At 41.7% G+C, this 15,494-nt stretch overlaps 1 protein-coding gene across 1 annotated transcript; it reads right to left on the bottom strand.

Moving 5' to 3' along the window:
- Positions 1 to 411: 411 nt before the first annotated feature.
- Positions 412 to 1,701, bottom strand: LOC147425224 (putative glutathione S-transferase parC). Its single transcript, XM_086499688.1, has 2 exons — positions 1,086 to 1,701; positions 412 to 861 (listed from the first exon to the last, which is right to left on the bottom strand). Exons 1-2 carry the CDS (start codon positions 1,407 to 1,409, stop codon positions 487 to 489), a joined length of 699 nt encoding a protein of 232 aa, XP_086355814.1. The 5' UTR covers positions 1,410 to 1,701; the 3' UTR covers positions 412 to 486.
- Between the last annotated feature and the right edge of the window lie 13,793 nt (positions 1,702 to 15,494).

Raw genomic sequence — 15,494 nt, 5'->3', positions numbered from 1 at the left:
AAAACATAATGAACATGTTGTAGCATATAAGGTGCATCAGTGGGGGTAATGAAAAGCATACATCTCTTGCACCTTCCATGTCATATGCTAATCTATCAACTAGCTGCCCACAACCAAGGATTCCACTAGCAAAAGTGCTAAACCACTCCCGACATGATGTGACTACATACATATGGTTTAATGGTTTATGACCTGGCCACTTATGAGCCTCTTCGCAATAACGTGGAATAATAAGGCCATAATTATCCATAAGCGAGAGGAGGTATTGTCTACATGATCTCTCTCTCTCTCTCTCTCATCGTCCGTACGATGGGTAGCACACTCCTGTCTATAATCAAGTGCGACTAGCGGAATGATAAGGTGACCCATTGTACAGAATTAAGACTTTCAATGGTACACTAAGAACAAGCCTTTCACTTTAGAATTAGAATTTCTTTATTATAATCAGGGCGTAAGCAAAAACAGTAACACATGAGACATAAATCCTTAGGAACCTGCCTGCATTTTCTTTCTCATGGCCTGTACGAACTCCACCAGCTTGTGAGGGGGTGCAATGGAAAGGGCCTCTTTTACACATGGCACCTCCCACACTGCCTCTGCCCACTTGGAGAGGAGTGGGCACTTGGCAGCTTCCCACACCTTGAACTCCCCCAGAGCCTCATAAACTTCAAACCAGCAGAGGAAAGGGGCCAAGGCTATGTCAACAAACCCTATGCTCTGCCCTCCAAAAAAAGGGCCTCCACCAAAGACATCTCCAAGTGCTCCATCCAGTGTCTCTAGCACCTCTATGAAGTCCTTCTTGCCTTGATCTCTCTGCTCTGCATCTGGGCTTCTGATAATTCGAGATCCAGCATCATACATCTGCACCAAGCAAAAGCTATCACTACTTGAAAATTCCAAGAGAAGATTATGTCTATGCAAACATATGTAGCCACATACACACTATCCAGCTTAAAACGCAAATCCAAGCTCTACACCATGCAGAGCCAAGCTTTGCACACATGGCTAAGTCATTTTCCTTTGAATTATAGCAAATGGGACATAACAGAGCAGGAGTGTAACACAATTAAGTGACGGAAGCTCACCTTCTTGTCAATATAGTCAGCCCAGAAGAGGGTGACGGCACGATCATAGGGGTCCTTGGGGAGGAAGGATGCATCAGCAGAGGGCCAAGCTTCGTCGATGTATTTCAGGATGATGAGGGACTCACAAACAGGTTTGCCATTGTGGATGAGCACAGGGATCTTCTTGTGGATGGGGTTGGACTCTAGCAAGAGCTGGCTCTTGTTTTGAAGGTCCTGCTCGAGGTATTCGTAGTGGACGCCCTTGGCCTTGAGGGCAATGACGACCCTCAAACCAAACATGCTGAGCCATGTGTTGAGAACTTGAACTTGGTCTGATGAAGGCATGGTTTGTGAGCGAAAGCAAGTGTGCAGACGAAGACGTGACTTCTGAGAGAATTGCTGGTGTCTTGAATGTGTGTACGTATGTATATATGGCCTGCTCTAGCCGACTCCTTCTGCGCAGAGGAGCTTCTGGAAGCTGCCACGAGACCTGAATTTTCATAAGTATCGCATGCTTGGAGACCAGGAAACCCCCGCCGTACAGTTCGAAAAAATATCCATTTGGGTGATGACTTCTAGGATTAACATCATGCCTTGCATCATCGTATATTTTAGGTTGAGCTCTTGCTTTCCTTGTGTGTGGGTGACTCCGTGTGATTTGTACACTCCAGTCTCTGCCTAGTCTTTTTCTTTGTTAGGTAGTGTGTGTTTTTGTGTGTGTGTGTGTGTGTGTAGCCTGCCCACATGCACTGTTACGACCCGTTGCTACAGGCAATTTTTCCACCTGGCCGGTTCAGGCCTCATTGCGAACATGTTGCAACGGTTGCTCCACCAACCTGCCACCGATTGTCAGGCAGCGCACATGCAAGCTGATCGATCGTCATCGGTCCCGGTCATCTGTCTCACCAGTCACGAGCTATGCTTTGGACACTGCATGCAGTATCGTGTAGCTGGGAACTGTCTACTGAAAATGCGGCTGCAGTGGGCAAAGGAAGTGATTGACGGGCATGCACAAAACAATACCATTACTAAGTTTAGTGTGGCACCGCTTTGGCATCATCTCAAACGGCTAGGAGACAGGACTCACTTTCCGATGGAAGCGGCAGGAGAGCAGCGCACAAACGATACACTATTGTCCCCAAAAAAATGGTGGGACCCATGAGAATCTCCACCGGTCGAGTCGTTGCAGATGGTGCATGTGCACACCCTATGTGTGTGTGTGTGTGTGTGTGTGTGTGTGTGTGTGAGAGAGAGAGAGAGAGAGAGAGAGAGAGAGAGAGATGAAATGTCATATTAACGTCTAGTCTAGCATAGGGAAGAGCATAGGGTTTATTAACATCGCCTTGGCCCCTTTCGTTTGCTGGTTGGAAGCTTATGAGGCTCTGGGGGAGTTCAAGGTGTGGGAAGCTTCCAAGTGCCCACACCTCTCTAAGTATGACTCTAGCCTAGTACAATGTTGGGAACATACAAATAAAAAGGGAAAATTACCAAAATGCCCCTATAATTTGTACATGAATGACTCTAGCCTAGTACAATATTAGGAAACAAATAAAAATAGAAAATTATCAAAATACCCCTATAATTTGTACAAATTTTCAAAACAAGCGTCAAATTTCAAAAATACCCATATATGGCCAGCACTTCCCAAAATGCCCTTCAATTTTGTGAAAATCCCTAAAATACCCTAACTTACGTGGCAAACATGTCTACAAACAATTTCTTTTTTGCAACTCTTCATAGGAAGATTGGTTCTCCTCCATCTATCTAACTCTAACTCTGGTTCATTTCAAAGAAAACCTTTGGAAACATTTCATTTGAAATGCAAAAGTGAAGAGTTAAGTACTTAGATGGTAAAAAATGAAAAGGCTTTCTGATTGATTGATTGATTGATTGATTGCTGACACTGTAAAGTCAAAAGTTTAGAACTTAGTCTTTGGTAATGTAAAGTCAAACAAGTGATAAAATCACAAGGCCCACCCTTTAGAAGAGCAGGGGACCATTGCAATCTTTAAAAAAGAAAAAAAAGGAACGAACGTTATAAAAATTGCAATAACAATGGCTTTATTGCCAAATTTGGGCATACACTGCAGAGACATTATTTGAACTGACCAAATTTACATGTTCAGAATGTGTCATGGAAAGGATGAAGCACGGGTGCCCGTGGAACCCATCAATTGGTTAAAAAGGAAGCCCCATTATCGAAAAACCCAGGCGACATGGAGTTCCACCCACTTTTTTAGCACAAAATATGGAGGAAGGAGATGAGCACGAGTCTTGACCCACCAAGCTTAGAGCATATCAGGTAGCTGCAAGAAACAAGCCAATTGGTCGCAAAAATTAACCAGCGTGGGCAGCCTGAACAAGAGAGACGAGGAGAGTCTTCAGCCTCCCATGCACCTCTCGCGCAGTCTGAACGAACTAATACGTACAATCACAGGCAACGAAAAGAACATGCCAGGAAGAAAAATCTACTCCAAGCCCAATAAACCAAAGGATCATATGGCAACATTTCTACAACATAATTGAACACATCGAGATAAGTAATCAATTTATGACACATTTAAACTATACAATACAATTCTGCTTACGATACAACTTTCATTTGCACATACATCTTGTATAGATGTCAGGTTGAACCATATGCACAGACATCTCTTCCTGTATCTCATGTACAGGGCACAATTACACATGTGCCATTGATATTCCGATGCTAGTGATCTGGATTAATTCTGCAGAATATACCCAGTGTAATAAAATCTTGCTTTACCTTTCAAGGTTGGTATTCCTTGCGAGATCAGCCCATACGTATGCCAGATCACATGATAGACAACCGCAGAGGACGTCCAGAAGGCCACCCGTGGGACGCCCGCCACACACACATGCGCTCACACACACATGCGCTCACACACACTTTCAACCTGGTGTCATCTCCTTCCCCATCGCTAGGTGCTATTCCTTCTCACTGTTTCCCCATTGCCCTCATAGTTCTCTTCAAATCCCTCACAATGCAGGGCAGCTCTACTTGGCCCAACCTAGTCCAGCTGCACGTGATGCACCAACATGGCACTATCACGCAGGGCAGTACGCAGACTGAGATATAGGGAGAGACTCTCTCTCTCTCTCTCTCTCTCTCTCTCTCTCTCTCTCTCTCTCTCTCTCTCTCAAAACCATTGCTTGGCAATGCTTTCACTTGGTTGCATCCAGCCTGACGACAGCATTGTGAGGGAGCACGTGAGTATTATGCTATGTCTTATCATCAGGATCATTGTGGATGTGAGTTTTCACTATGGCTTCCTCAACTATTTTGGGATCCTGAGTCATGACATGCTCTCGGGGGGTTCACCGTTCAATACCACCCTATATAACGTGCATTCGCGGGGTATTAAAGAAATCCCTCCCTTAACATGTCCGAATGAATAAAATGACCCCTTATTTTAAGAAATTTTTCCAAAATTGAATATAAAACCCCCTTATTTTAATATATCTCTTTTAAATTGCCTAAAATTTTTGCATTTTAAAACCCCTCCTTTCGAACTCACGTTATACATAAACATGATTACATAGTACACCCCCCCAGGACATGCTTCTTAAGCTCTGGTGTCAAACTATGGATAAACCCACGCACTTGCCAAAAGGTATCTAACCCCTCTAGCTTGAGGATGACATCTCGATTTTCAAGATATATTCAAATAATGATTTATGTTGTCGCATAGAACACTTATCCTAATTTAATGAATTTCTCTCCACTTCATTTGTGGGCAAAAATTTTGTAACATTTAATGGTCTAGTGTGACTTGTCTGTAGCGGAAAATAACATAGACATGGTGAGCATTTCATTAAGAATATACTCCTATTGAGCATAACAAGAGTGCTTGGATGGAGAGAGCAACAAATCATAACACCTAGTTAGATAGGCATGAACAATACTTCAAAAAGAGAGAGAAATTAACCTATTGACAATAGTTGAGGACCAGATTTACATGGAGCCAGTGGTCCCCCCTCCAAAAGGCTTTGTATTATAGGTTTCCCCCCATCAAGGGAGACATTTTACAATACAATACTTTGTGTTCCTTCAATAACTTGTTGGTGCAATAAAGATGGAAGCTTCAAGCACCAAGCTTACACTTGAAAACACAACATCAATTCCCTCACGATCTCAGACCCCAAGGCCTCACACACCTTCGAAGATGGTGAGAGCTAGCGGGGTATGAGAGTAGGTCAAGAGGAAGAAGGAGTATTATTATAAGAAAGAAGTATGTCTCCTCACATAATCACTCTTAATAGCTTAGCATAGCTTAGTAATTAGCATGGTAGAGGAGATGAGCAGGCATTAGAGCTTGTCTCTTGGTTGGATTTGCATCACAAAGCCAAGAGTTGTTGGTGTAGGCCTCCCTTCTCACAAGCTTGGAGTAGATGATGAGCTTTCCATTAAAGCTTGAGAAGGAGATAGTCTTCTTTACTTTATACATGAGCTTGTGTGAGAGTGTGTGTGACAATGCCTTGAAAAAATCAGCCCCCTCTCTCTCTTGGTCGACCCCTCTTGCTATTTGCTCATGCTGACATCCCATTGGCCCCCCTGCAAAGCTTAGACAATGACAATTAAGAATCATAAGTGATAGCCTTGTGGCATGTGTCCCCTTTATTCTTTTGTGAAGGCTTTAAGTATCAAATAATGCAAATAAACTCTCATTGGACCTCTTAGTCTTCTGGCCAATAGGAATCAGGCAAGCCATGGGGCTGCTGAATGCTCATTGGACCCCCTGTGGGAGACTATCCAATAGTCTTCCAGAGAGATTAATTTCTATTGTTTCTTTTACCAAGTGTTTTTAAATGAATTAAACTAAATGTACTCTAGCCTAATTCTCATTGATCCACCTCTATGGCCATCCAATAGGATTTGGATGCACCTTGGGGGCAACTGGCCTAGGAAGCTGACATGTGTCCACTATATCCTTTGTGTAAAGGGAGCTTAGAAGAGTGTCTCTCTCTCTCTCTCTCTCTCTCTCTCTCTCTCTCTCTCTCTCATCCCCTACAAATATGGCTCGCCCCCTCCTTGATAGGGATGTGGGAAGACTTTTGAGTCTCCCCACAAGCATCCAAATTTACCTAGAGTTTGACCATTGAACAGTTCATTTAATTTTGGAACCTAAGCTTTTTGGAAGTCTTAATGGGATGAACCTTAGGGTCTTTGGAGCCCATTGTTGCACATTGATCTTTTGTAGATGGCCCCCCCTTTGGATCTCTATTTTCCCTCCTTTGGATCCCTATTGTGACCGGTCTGCCAGCCTAACCAATATTCTAGCCTTTTCTCCCTTGGTACTTCCCCATATTAAAAAATCAGTTTAACATGAGAAAATCATTTAGGAGAATTAGAGATTATTTATTATGACATTACCTCTCTCTTGAAATCATAGCCGTCCTCGACTATGAGATAGAGACAATAAAGCCTAGTCATTAGTCCGTTTTCTAGCGGGTAGAGGATCCTTATTTTACCCTACGACATCGTCCCAGAATGGATGACTAGTTCATTTGGTGCTTGGGAGCGTTAGCTGCCGCAAGCATGTCTGCACATTAGTCCGTATCAATCTTCCATAGTAGACTGACAAATTCTACTTGGTGTTTGGGAGATGTCGTCTCCACAAACATGATCTTAAGCATGCATACTCATAAACATGTGCGCAGTACAAAGTAAAAGAGAGTGTTAAAAGCAAGAACTTTGTTTATTTAATCATTTTTACATTTGCTTACTCTAAGGACTCATTATAAGCATTGACAAGGTTTAGGTTATCCTTTGATTGTATGCCTTGCATCCATCTAGCATCTTCAAAATGATAGTTCTTAAAATTAATAAGATATCGTCGGATAATCTTACCGCCTCTCAATACCTTGTCTTCATGTCAAGGAATGGATCGAACTGCAACACCTCTTCTTGGTCCTCGATCTTTGGTGGATCTTCAATAGTTGGATCTTGAGGTGGCTCTTCTTTGTAAGGCTTTAGTAGGCTCACATGGAAAGCATTGTGTATGAGCCAATGATTGGGCAACTTGAGTTAATAGGCCATCTCATTGATTGGTCTAAGAATCTGGAAGGGACCATAGTACCCTTCTAATTTAGCATAGTACTTTTGGTGTCCCGTAGGATTCTTGCCCATTGTGTGCCTTAATTGAGCCTTGGGAAATTTAAGTAAGACCCAATCATTTTGTTTGAAGGCTTGAGCTCTTTTGTGCTTATCAGCAGCAACCTTTTGCCTTTGCTGTGAGATAGAGATAACATCATTAATCTTTTGGAAATATTCTTGAAGGTCTCGACTATACTCATCTGCACAGCAAAGATCTTCCCGTGTACCTTACGTAGCAGGGGACTTTCAGATCTTCCCTCAATTACCTCAAAAGGTGCTTTTATGGTGGAGGTATGTATAGTGTTATTGTAGGTATACTCCACTATTGGTAAGTAATTCTCCCATTGGGACCTTTGATATACTACCATTACATAGGCTTTTAGTAGATCAAGAATTGTTAGGTTAGCTATTTCACTTTGGCCATCCGTTTGTGGATGATAGGTAGAAGAGAAGTTTAGCCTTGTCCCTAAATTCTCAAAGAGACCCTTCCAAAAATTACTGGTCATTCTAGGATCTCTATTTGACACTATGGACATTGGGAAGCCATGGTATTTGAAGATTTGTGATATGAAGGGGGTTGCTATTTGATGGGCTTTGATAGTCTTTTTGACAGGTATAAAATGAGCTTGTTTGCTGAACCTGTTTACTATCATCCATATTCCCGTATTCCCATGAGTAGACTTAGGCAATCCAAAGATAAAATCCATGGATATGCCCTCCCATGGTGAATTAGGGATTGGCAAAGGTTGAAGCAATCCAGGTTGCTTCCCTCCATCAAACTTTGTCTTTTGGCATACCACACATTTAGAAACATACTCTTGTATGTTTTCTTTCATGGAAGGACAATAGAAATATGTTTCTATCCCTTTTAGGGTAGACTGAATCCCTCTATTCCCCGCATAAGGAGGAGCATGAGATTCATACATTACTTTTTCAGGTAGTGAGTTAGTAACGTATAGTCTATTGCCATAGAGAAGATAACCATCTTGTAAGGTGAATGGTTTTTCTTTCTTCCCTAGTGCAAGGGCTGAAATCACATCTCTAAAATCAAGATCGATAGCATACTCATCTATCATAAAAGATAGATCACTGTGAGTTGCTATGGAAACTGTATTCACTCTTGGCCATCTTGAGAGTGCATTGATACTTGATTATGCTTGCGAGCAATGTGAGCAATATGAAAATGAAACTGTGAAAGGAAATTTGCCCACCTCATTTTTTTGTCGGAGAGCTTGGTCTGTGTCATGAAGTACTTAAGGCTTTGGTGATCCGTCTGCAGAATGAAAGGAGTACCCAATAAATAGTGCTTCCACGAGTCTAAGGCATGTAGAACTGCAAGGAGTTCCTTTTCATATATGAGCTTTCTCAATAGGGTCGAGCCTTCAACTTTCGTAGACTATGGAGTGCCCTTCTTGGAGTAAAACAGCTCCAAGGCAGTCACCACAAGTGTCGCATTGGACTTCAAATGGTTTTGAGAGGTCCGACAATGTAAGTACATGTTGAGAGATAAGCTTTTTGAAAGCATTGTTCTCCTTGGCAGACCATGTATACCTAACGTTTTTCTTTGTTAGGTCATGTAATGGTCTTGCGATTTGTAAGAATTTTTCTATGAAGCGTCTTTAGTATGTATACATACCTATAAAGCTTCTTAGTTCATGTAGATTCCTTGGATTAGGCCATCCTTTTATTACCTCTAGCTTTGATGGATCCATTTGGATGCCATCTTGAGAGATAATGTGACCTAAATACTGGATCTCTTGTAAGAAAAGCTCACTTTTCTTTCAATTAAAATAAAGTTCATTCTTTCGTAAGATTTGAAATATCACGTGGAGGTGATGCTTTTGTTCATCTAATGAATTAGAGTAGATGATTACATCATCCAAGAACACTCCAATAAAGGTTCAATGAGATCTGAATAGCTTCTCCATCAAGCGGTTAAATGTGGGCTAGGTGCATTGGTCAAGCCAAAAGGCATGACAATGTATTCGTAAAGACCAAACGTAGTGCGAAATGTGGTCTTTACAATGTCTTGATCAACTATCCTTATTTGATGGTAGCCACTTTTTAGGTCAATCCTATTGAAGTAGGTCGACCCTTGTAGCTTATCAAATAGGTCATGGAATGGGTGAACAAAATGGAGATGAGCTAGGCCTAACCATGCCCTTCTCAACTAACTCATGCACTTGCCGCTTATTCTCCTCTTGTTGAGCTTGGGAAACTCTATATGGAGGTTTATTAGCAGGCGAAAAACTTCCTGGAAGAAGTTCAATTGCATGGTCATCATTGGCTCGTTTAGGATGTAGTTCACAAGGGATGTCGTCAATAAAAACATCTTGAAATCCCTTGAGAAAATTGGATAACTCTAATTCCTTGTGATTGTTTATATTCTCTTTCTTCAAACATTAGGTTCATTTTGAGAATCTTTAACAAAAATCATGTACACGGAAATAGAGCTCTTTATTGACTTATTGAAAGCTTGCGTATGTATAATGGGTATGGTGTTACCCAACTCCTTAGCATCTATGTAAATATCTTTTTCCCTGAACCTAAAATAGATTTTCCTTTTAGGGAATTTAACACTGGCAGCCATGCGATCAAACCATGGTGCCCCTAGGATTACATTCTCGTGCTTGAGAGGAGAGATAAAGAAGTCCTCCTTGTCCACATAGCTTTGGACATGGAGCCTCAATTTCCCAATTAAGGGAGTGACGGAGGATTCTTGCCCCTTGAAAGCACCATCGACGGGTAGGACATCTCCCATCTCATAGGCTTGGATGCCTAGCTTGGTGGCCAACTCTGTGGATATGAAATTGTGAGTAGAACTAGGGTCAAAGAGAATGAAAGCATCATGTTCTCTTACCTTTCCCCAAGCATGTCATAGAGGAGATCCTTTGTGGTGAGTATCCTCTTCTTGGATTTCGACCAAGGTAGCTCTAGGAGGCTCCTTTCATGTAATATTGTGGGGACAAGCACGATAGGCATGTCCTTGCTCCCCGCACTTGAAACAACGGTTATCTTTACGATAACACTGTAGCTCTTCAGGAGACTTTATTTTTGCCTTTATAAACTCCCTTCTCCTTAGCTTTTTTGTTGTTGGCGTTTCCTTTAGGAGACTTTTGGACATTGTCCTTCCCCTTGGGCTCATTATTACGGTCCTTGTTTTCCATGGACTTAGGATTTCTCATAGCCCCTTGTTGGAAATTGATTCGTGAAGCCACCGTGGTATAGTGTATGATCACAAATATGGTGCATGGCCTTTGGGAGTTGACATACTCCATCATATCTTCAGTTAAACCCGCACAAAATTGTTGTTTTTTCTCTCCAAAATCCATCTTTTTGAAGACAGTGGCTTTGAGATGTATATCCCAAATCTTGTCTACATATTTGTGAACAGATTCGTAGGGAGAGAGCTTCAAGCTTCGCCATTCAGTGAGTAATTTGTCTTTGGCACCTCGCCACTTTTGTTATGGCCCTCACTTTTTGACCGTGTCTCCAAAGGACAGTTGAATGGGTTACTCATGAATGCGAGGTTGGACGAGCCAATGACTCGAATGCGCTCGCAGTAGCCAAAAACTGATTCATGATGGAAGCTCTTAAAGCTTTCCGTGTTCGTGGAGCTTCACCATTTTCTCGTAGGTTAGACCACCATTTCCAGGAGGACTTTTGAAAATACATAGCTACATGGCATAGCTTAGAGGACTCCATGACACCCTCATCTCCAAATGCCGCATCGAATTGTAGGATGAAGGCCAAGACTTTGTCCGTAGCACCAAAGGTGCCATCATAGGTAAAGAAAGAGATGTTCTTTCCTCCCTCTTTGAACTTTTTGAGCTTGGACGACCTCTTCCATGCGGCATAGGATTTTGTATGGCCTCTTCTTTTAGGTGGTTCAAAAGCTGCACCATCACTTTCTTCTGAAGAGGAAAAATTTGAGGAGGATGGAGAAGAGGGTGACCTCTTTCTTGCCTTTTTCTTCCCTTGTTCCTCCTTGTCTGCACCATCACTTTCTTCATAAGAGGAAGAGGATGAAGAAGATGGAGAAGGGGGTGACCTCTTTCTTGGTTTTTTTTTCTCTTGTTTTCTCTCGTCCTCTTTGAATTATGGTGTGGATAAGTATGAGATGGTCTTCTCCATTTAGGGGGTGTTGGAGAGCGTTTTGCCCACCATCTTTGTGGAGCCATCTCCGTCGAGGTGACAAGAGACTCACTTATTTCTCGTTCTTTTGGTGGGGGATCTACCATTGAAACTTGAGTTCTCCTTTGGGAAGGAGATGCGTCGTCAAAGTAGTAGATATTTGAACCCTTCGTACGAATCCTGTTCTTCTTCCTTATCGGAGAGAGGCCTCTTTTGGAAGTCTCATAAGGAGGCTTCCTAGGTACTCTCTCTTCTTGGTGGGGATTTTGGAGAATCCCATGAGCACGGAGCTGCAGTTGCACTTCACTTTGGAGGGATGGATTGCACATGGCTTATTGAAGCCTAGTAACAAGGTAATTAACAAGCATAGGGGCATCATTAGTAGCCCGTTCATTAGCAAAATCAAATCTATCAACGTTAATTTCATTCTCTTTACTATTGTCAGCCATTCTAACAACTATTAGGTGTAAAATTTTAAGTGTACTTTGGCAGTTGCTACTCCTCTTAACCCCTTTCGAAAAGCACTCAAGCTCCATTACCCATGGCTCGTATATCATTAATTACAAGGAATAGAAGAGAGGGTCTTTCATCAACAAAATAGTACCGGCTCCTGTCAAGATTCTAATAGCTCAATAGTAGTTAAGCCGTAGGCAAGCCCTGTAGGACTTCACTATTAAGACCATAGCTCTCGACAGTGATGCCCCGTTATCTACACGACGCAAGCAGACTGTAAGGCTAAAAAATCCCTATTCTCCCTACTCAATTGCAATTAATAATACCAACCATTTATACTTATCTTGAGGACCTCTCTTCTTGATCAAGAAAAGAGAAACCTTGTGCTCTGATACCAATGTAACATTTAATGGTCTAGTAACTTGTGTGTAGTGGAAAATAACATAGACATAGTGAGCATTTCATTAAGAATATACTCCTATTGAGCATAACAAAAGTGCTTGGATGGAGAGAGCAACAAACACATAACACCTAGTTAGATAGGCATGAACAATACTTCAAAAAGAGAGAGAAATTAAGCTATTGACAACAGTTGAGGACCGGATTTACATGGAGCCAACCCCCCCTACAAAAGGCTTTGTATTATAGGTTTCCCCCATCAACGGAGACATTTTACAATACAATACTTTGTGTTCCTTCAATAACTTGTTGGTGCAATGAAGCTGGAAGCTTCAAACACCAAGCTTAAACTTGAAAACACAACATCAATTCCCTCACGGTCCCAGACCCAGGACCTCACACACCTTTGAAGATGGTGAGAGCTAGCGGGGTATGAGAGTAGGACAAGAGGAAGAAGGAGTATTCTTATGAGAAAGAAGTATGTCTCCTCACATAACCACTCTTAATAGCTTAGCATAGCTTAGTAATTAGCATGGTAGAGGAGATAAGCATGCATTGGAGCTTGGTGGCTCTTGGTTGGATTTGCATCACAAAGCCAAGAGTTGTTGGTGTAGGCCTCCCTTCTCACAAGCTTAGAGTAGATGATGAGATTTCCATTAAAGCTTGAGAAGGAGATAGTCTTCTTTACTTCACACATGAGCTTGTGTGAGAGTGTGTGAGACAATGCCTTGCAAAAATCAGCCCCCTCTCTCTCTTGTTCCACCCCTCTTGCTATTTGCTCATGCTGACATCCATCTAGCCCCTGCAAAGCTTAGCCAATGGCAATTAAGAAGCATAAGTGATATCCTTGTGACATGTGTCCACCTTTCCTCTTTTGTGTGAGCTTTAGGTATTTAAATATTAAACTCTCATTGGACCTCTTAGTCTTCTGGCCAATAGGATTCAAGCAAGCCATTGGGCTACTGAATGCTCATTGGACCCCTTGGGAGACTATCCAATAGTCTTCTAGAGAGCTTAATTTCTATTGGTTCTTTTATCAAGTGTTTTTAAATGAATTAAACTAAATGTACTCTAGACTAATTCTCATTGATCCACCTCTATGGCCATCCAATAGGATTTGAATGCACCTTGGGGGCAGCTGGCATAGGAAGCTGACATGTGTCCAGTATGCCCTTTGTGTAAAGGAAGCTTGGAAGAGTGTGTGTGAGTGTGTGTGTCTCTTTCTCATCCACTACAAATATGGATCGCCCCCTCCTTGATAGGGATGTGGGAAGACTTTTGAGTCTCCCCACAAGCATCCAAATTTACCTAGAGTTTGACCATTGAACATTTCATTTAATTTTGGAACCTAAGCTTTTTGGAAGTCTTAATGGGCTAAACCTTAGGGTCTTTGAAGCCCATTGTTGCACATTGGTATTTTGGAGATGGCCCACCCCTTTGGATCCCTATTTTCCCTCCTTTGGATCCCTACTGTGACCGGTTTGCCAGCCTAACCAATATTCTAGCTCCCCTTGTACTTCCCTATATTAAACGATCAGTGTAACATGAGAAAACCATTTTGGAGATTAGATATTATTTATTATGACAAATTTCTTTCTAAATATAGCCTTAAATGCTTACCAAGTCTGTGGTATGATGTTCTTATCCTCGAGAGAGATCCACCATTTATAGGCCTTGCCTTCTAATGTCAAACTTATGTGCAGTGCCCTCACTGCATCCGGAGTACGTTGTGGCATTAGAAAAAATATGAACCCTCTAGAGGCCCTTTTTGGGATTATATTTTAATAGAGGCCAGCCAATAGGAAGAGGTGGTGGACACACTCTACACCCTCAAAAAAGTAGGGGGACAAGGTAGCCTTATACCTCTTAATGGCCTCTTTTCTTAGTGAGAAGGTAAGGGAGGTGGCTAGGGGAAGGGATGGGGGGGGGGGGGGGGGGGGGGGGGGACCATTTTGACCTCTTTCTCACACCTTTTTGGTCCGTATTTAAAAATATACTAAAACTTCAAAGTTTCCTGTTTAAAAGGCCTCCAAACCAATTTTATGGTCTAAAAAACATTTTTGACCTCTTGCAATGAAAAACATGCACTAGAAAAACAAAAAAAAAGTTTCTTTTTTTAAAGTTCAAAACATCATTTTCCACACACCAAAGTCTTTCTAAGCCTATTCTACAGCTAAAAAGTGTTTTTCTCTCTTACAACCCTTTTCCAGGCTCTGCATTGCTACAACAACCACATGCAACACCTATAAACATTATCTCTACTAGCTTTCTCCCACCTCCATTGTAGCACCGAGCAAGCTCCTCCCCCATCTCTTTCCCTTGCCCACCACATATTTTCACACCAAGCTAGCTTCTCTCACCTCCATTACAACATGAAACAAGATTGTCCTTCTTCTACTTTCATGCACTCACACTACATGGAAACCTCTACTCCCAAAGGTGGAAAAAGTATGAGCTCACATGACTTGCATACCACAACAACAAGAGGTATGAATGGTGATTGGGCATTGCAAGGGTTCACCTCCAACATAAAGATGGAATGGTAAGAAAACTACCCTTGTAGCTTACATTCAAAGCTTAACATCATCTCCATCTCTAAGTTTATCATGTTGGAGACAACGAACCTCTTTATGGACTTCAGTGTATAGGGCTTCACACCGCATAACATTGGGGTGTGCTATTATGTTGATGGTTTTGGTGTGCCATCCACGATTGTGTAGCATGTCATTGAGTCACGCAATGCAAGTAGGTTATGTTATCTATGGAGAGTTATCAAAGATTCTCCTTCTAATTTCTTCTTTGTATAGTTGTCAATAGACTATTAAAATGGCATCATTATGTACGTAATAACTTTGTGCTCACAAAATCTCGTGTTTACTTACAGATTCAACTTTTTTTGAGAGGACAAGGACAAGCAAACATGTGCAGAGATGGAAAACATTGTATTCTTGGTTCCCGAGGAACCTTTCACTACCGCGTTGAAAGATTTTGATAAGAATAGAAGGATTTGTGTAGAGTCTTGAACCAATAGGTAATCTCTAGGAGCTCTTAGAAAATCCCTTCATAAAGTACTACCATCCTCCCTAGTCTCATAGACACACAAATAATCAAGTGTATATGAATCTCTAGATGAGGAAGGCAAACACTTGTAAGAGAATCCTCACAACAAAAACATTGTCTCCCTTTGTAATTCTTTTCATGAGGTTGGATTCCTTAATAAATGATTTTTTATTTATACTCATTTTAATTTGGTGCGATGTAAATATTGTTTTTTGGTAAATGGTGTTATATTGAGTGAGAGAATTTATTTCAGATTACTAGAGTTT

The sequence above is a fragment of the Adiantum capillus-veneris genome, chromosome 25 (genome assembly GCF_014529385.1).
Source record: "Adiantum capillus-veneris isolate H3 chromosome 25, ASM1452938v2, whole genome shotgun sequence".
In the NCBI taxonomy this organism is placed as follows: Eukaryota; Viridiplantae; Streptophyta; class Polypodiopsida; order Polypodiales; family Pteridaceae; genus Adiantum; species Adiantum capillus-veneris.
This window is presented reverse-complemented; position numbering and strand designations above follow the sequence as displayed.

Bases quoted from the DNA above. Each gene is read 5' to 3' on its own strand.
- LOC147425224 (XM_086499688.1), bottom strand. From the start codon at position 1,409: ATGCCTTCATCAGACCAAGTTCAAGTTCTCAACACATGGCTCAGCATG. The intron at 862-1,085 runs GTGAGCTTCCGT...TGCTTGGTGCAG, and splicing joins CTGACTATATTGACAAGAAG to ATGTATGATGCTGGATCTCG.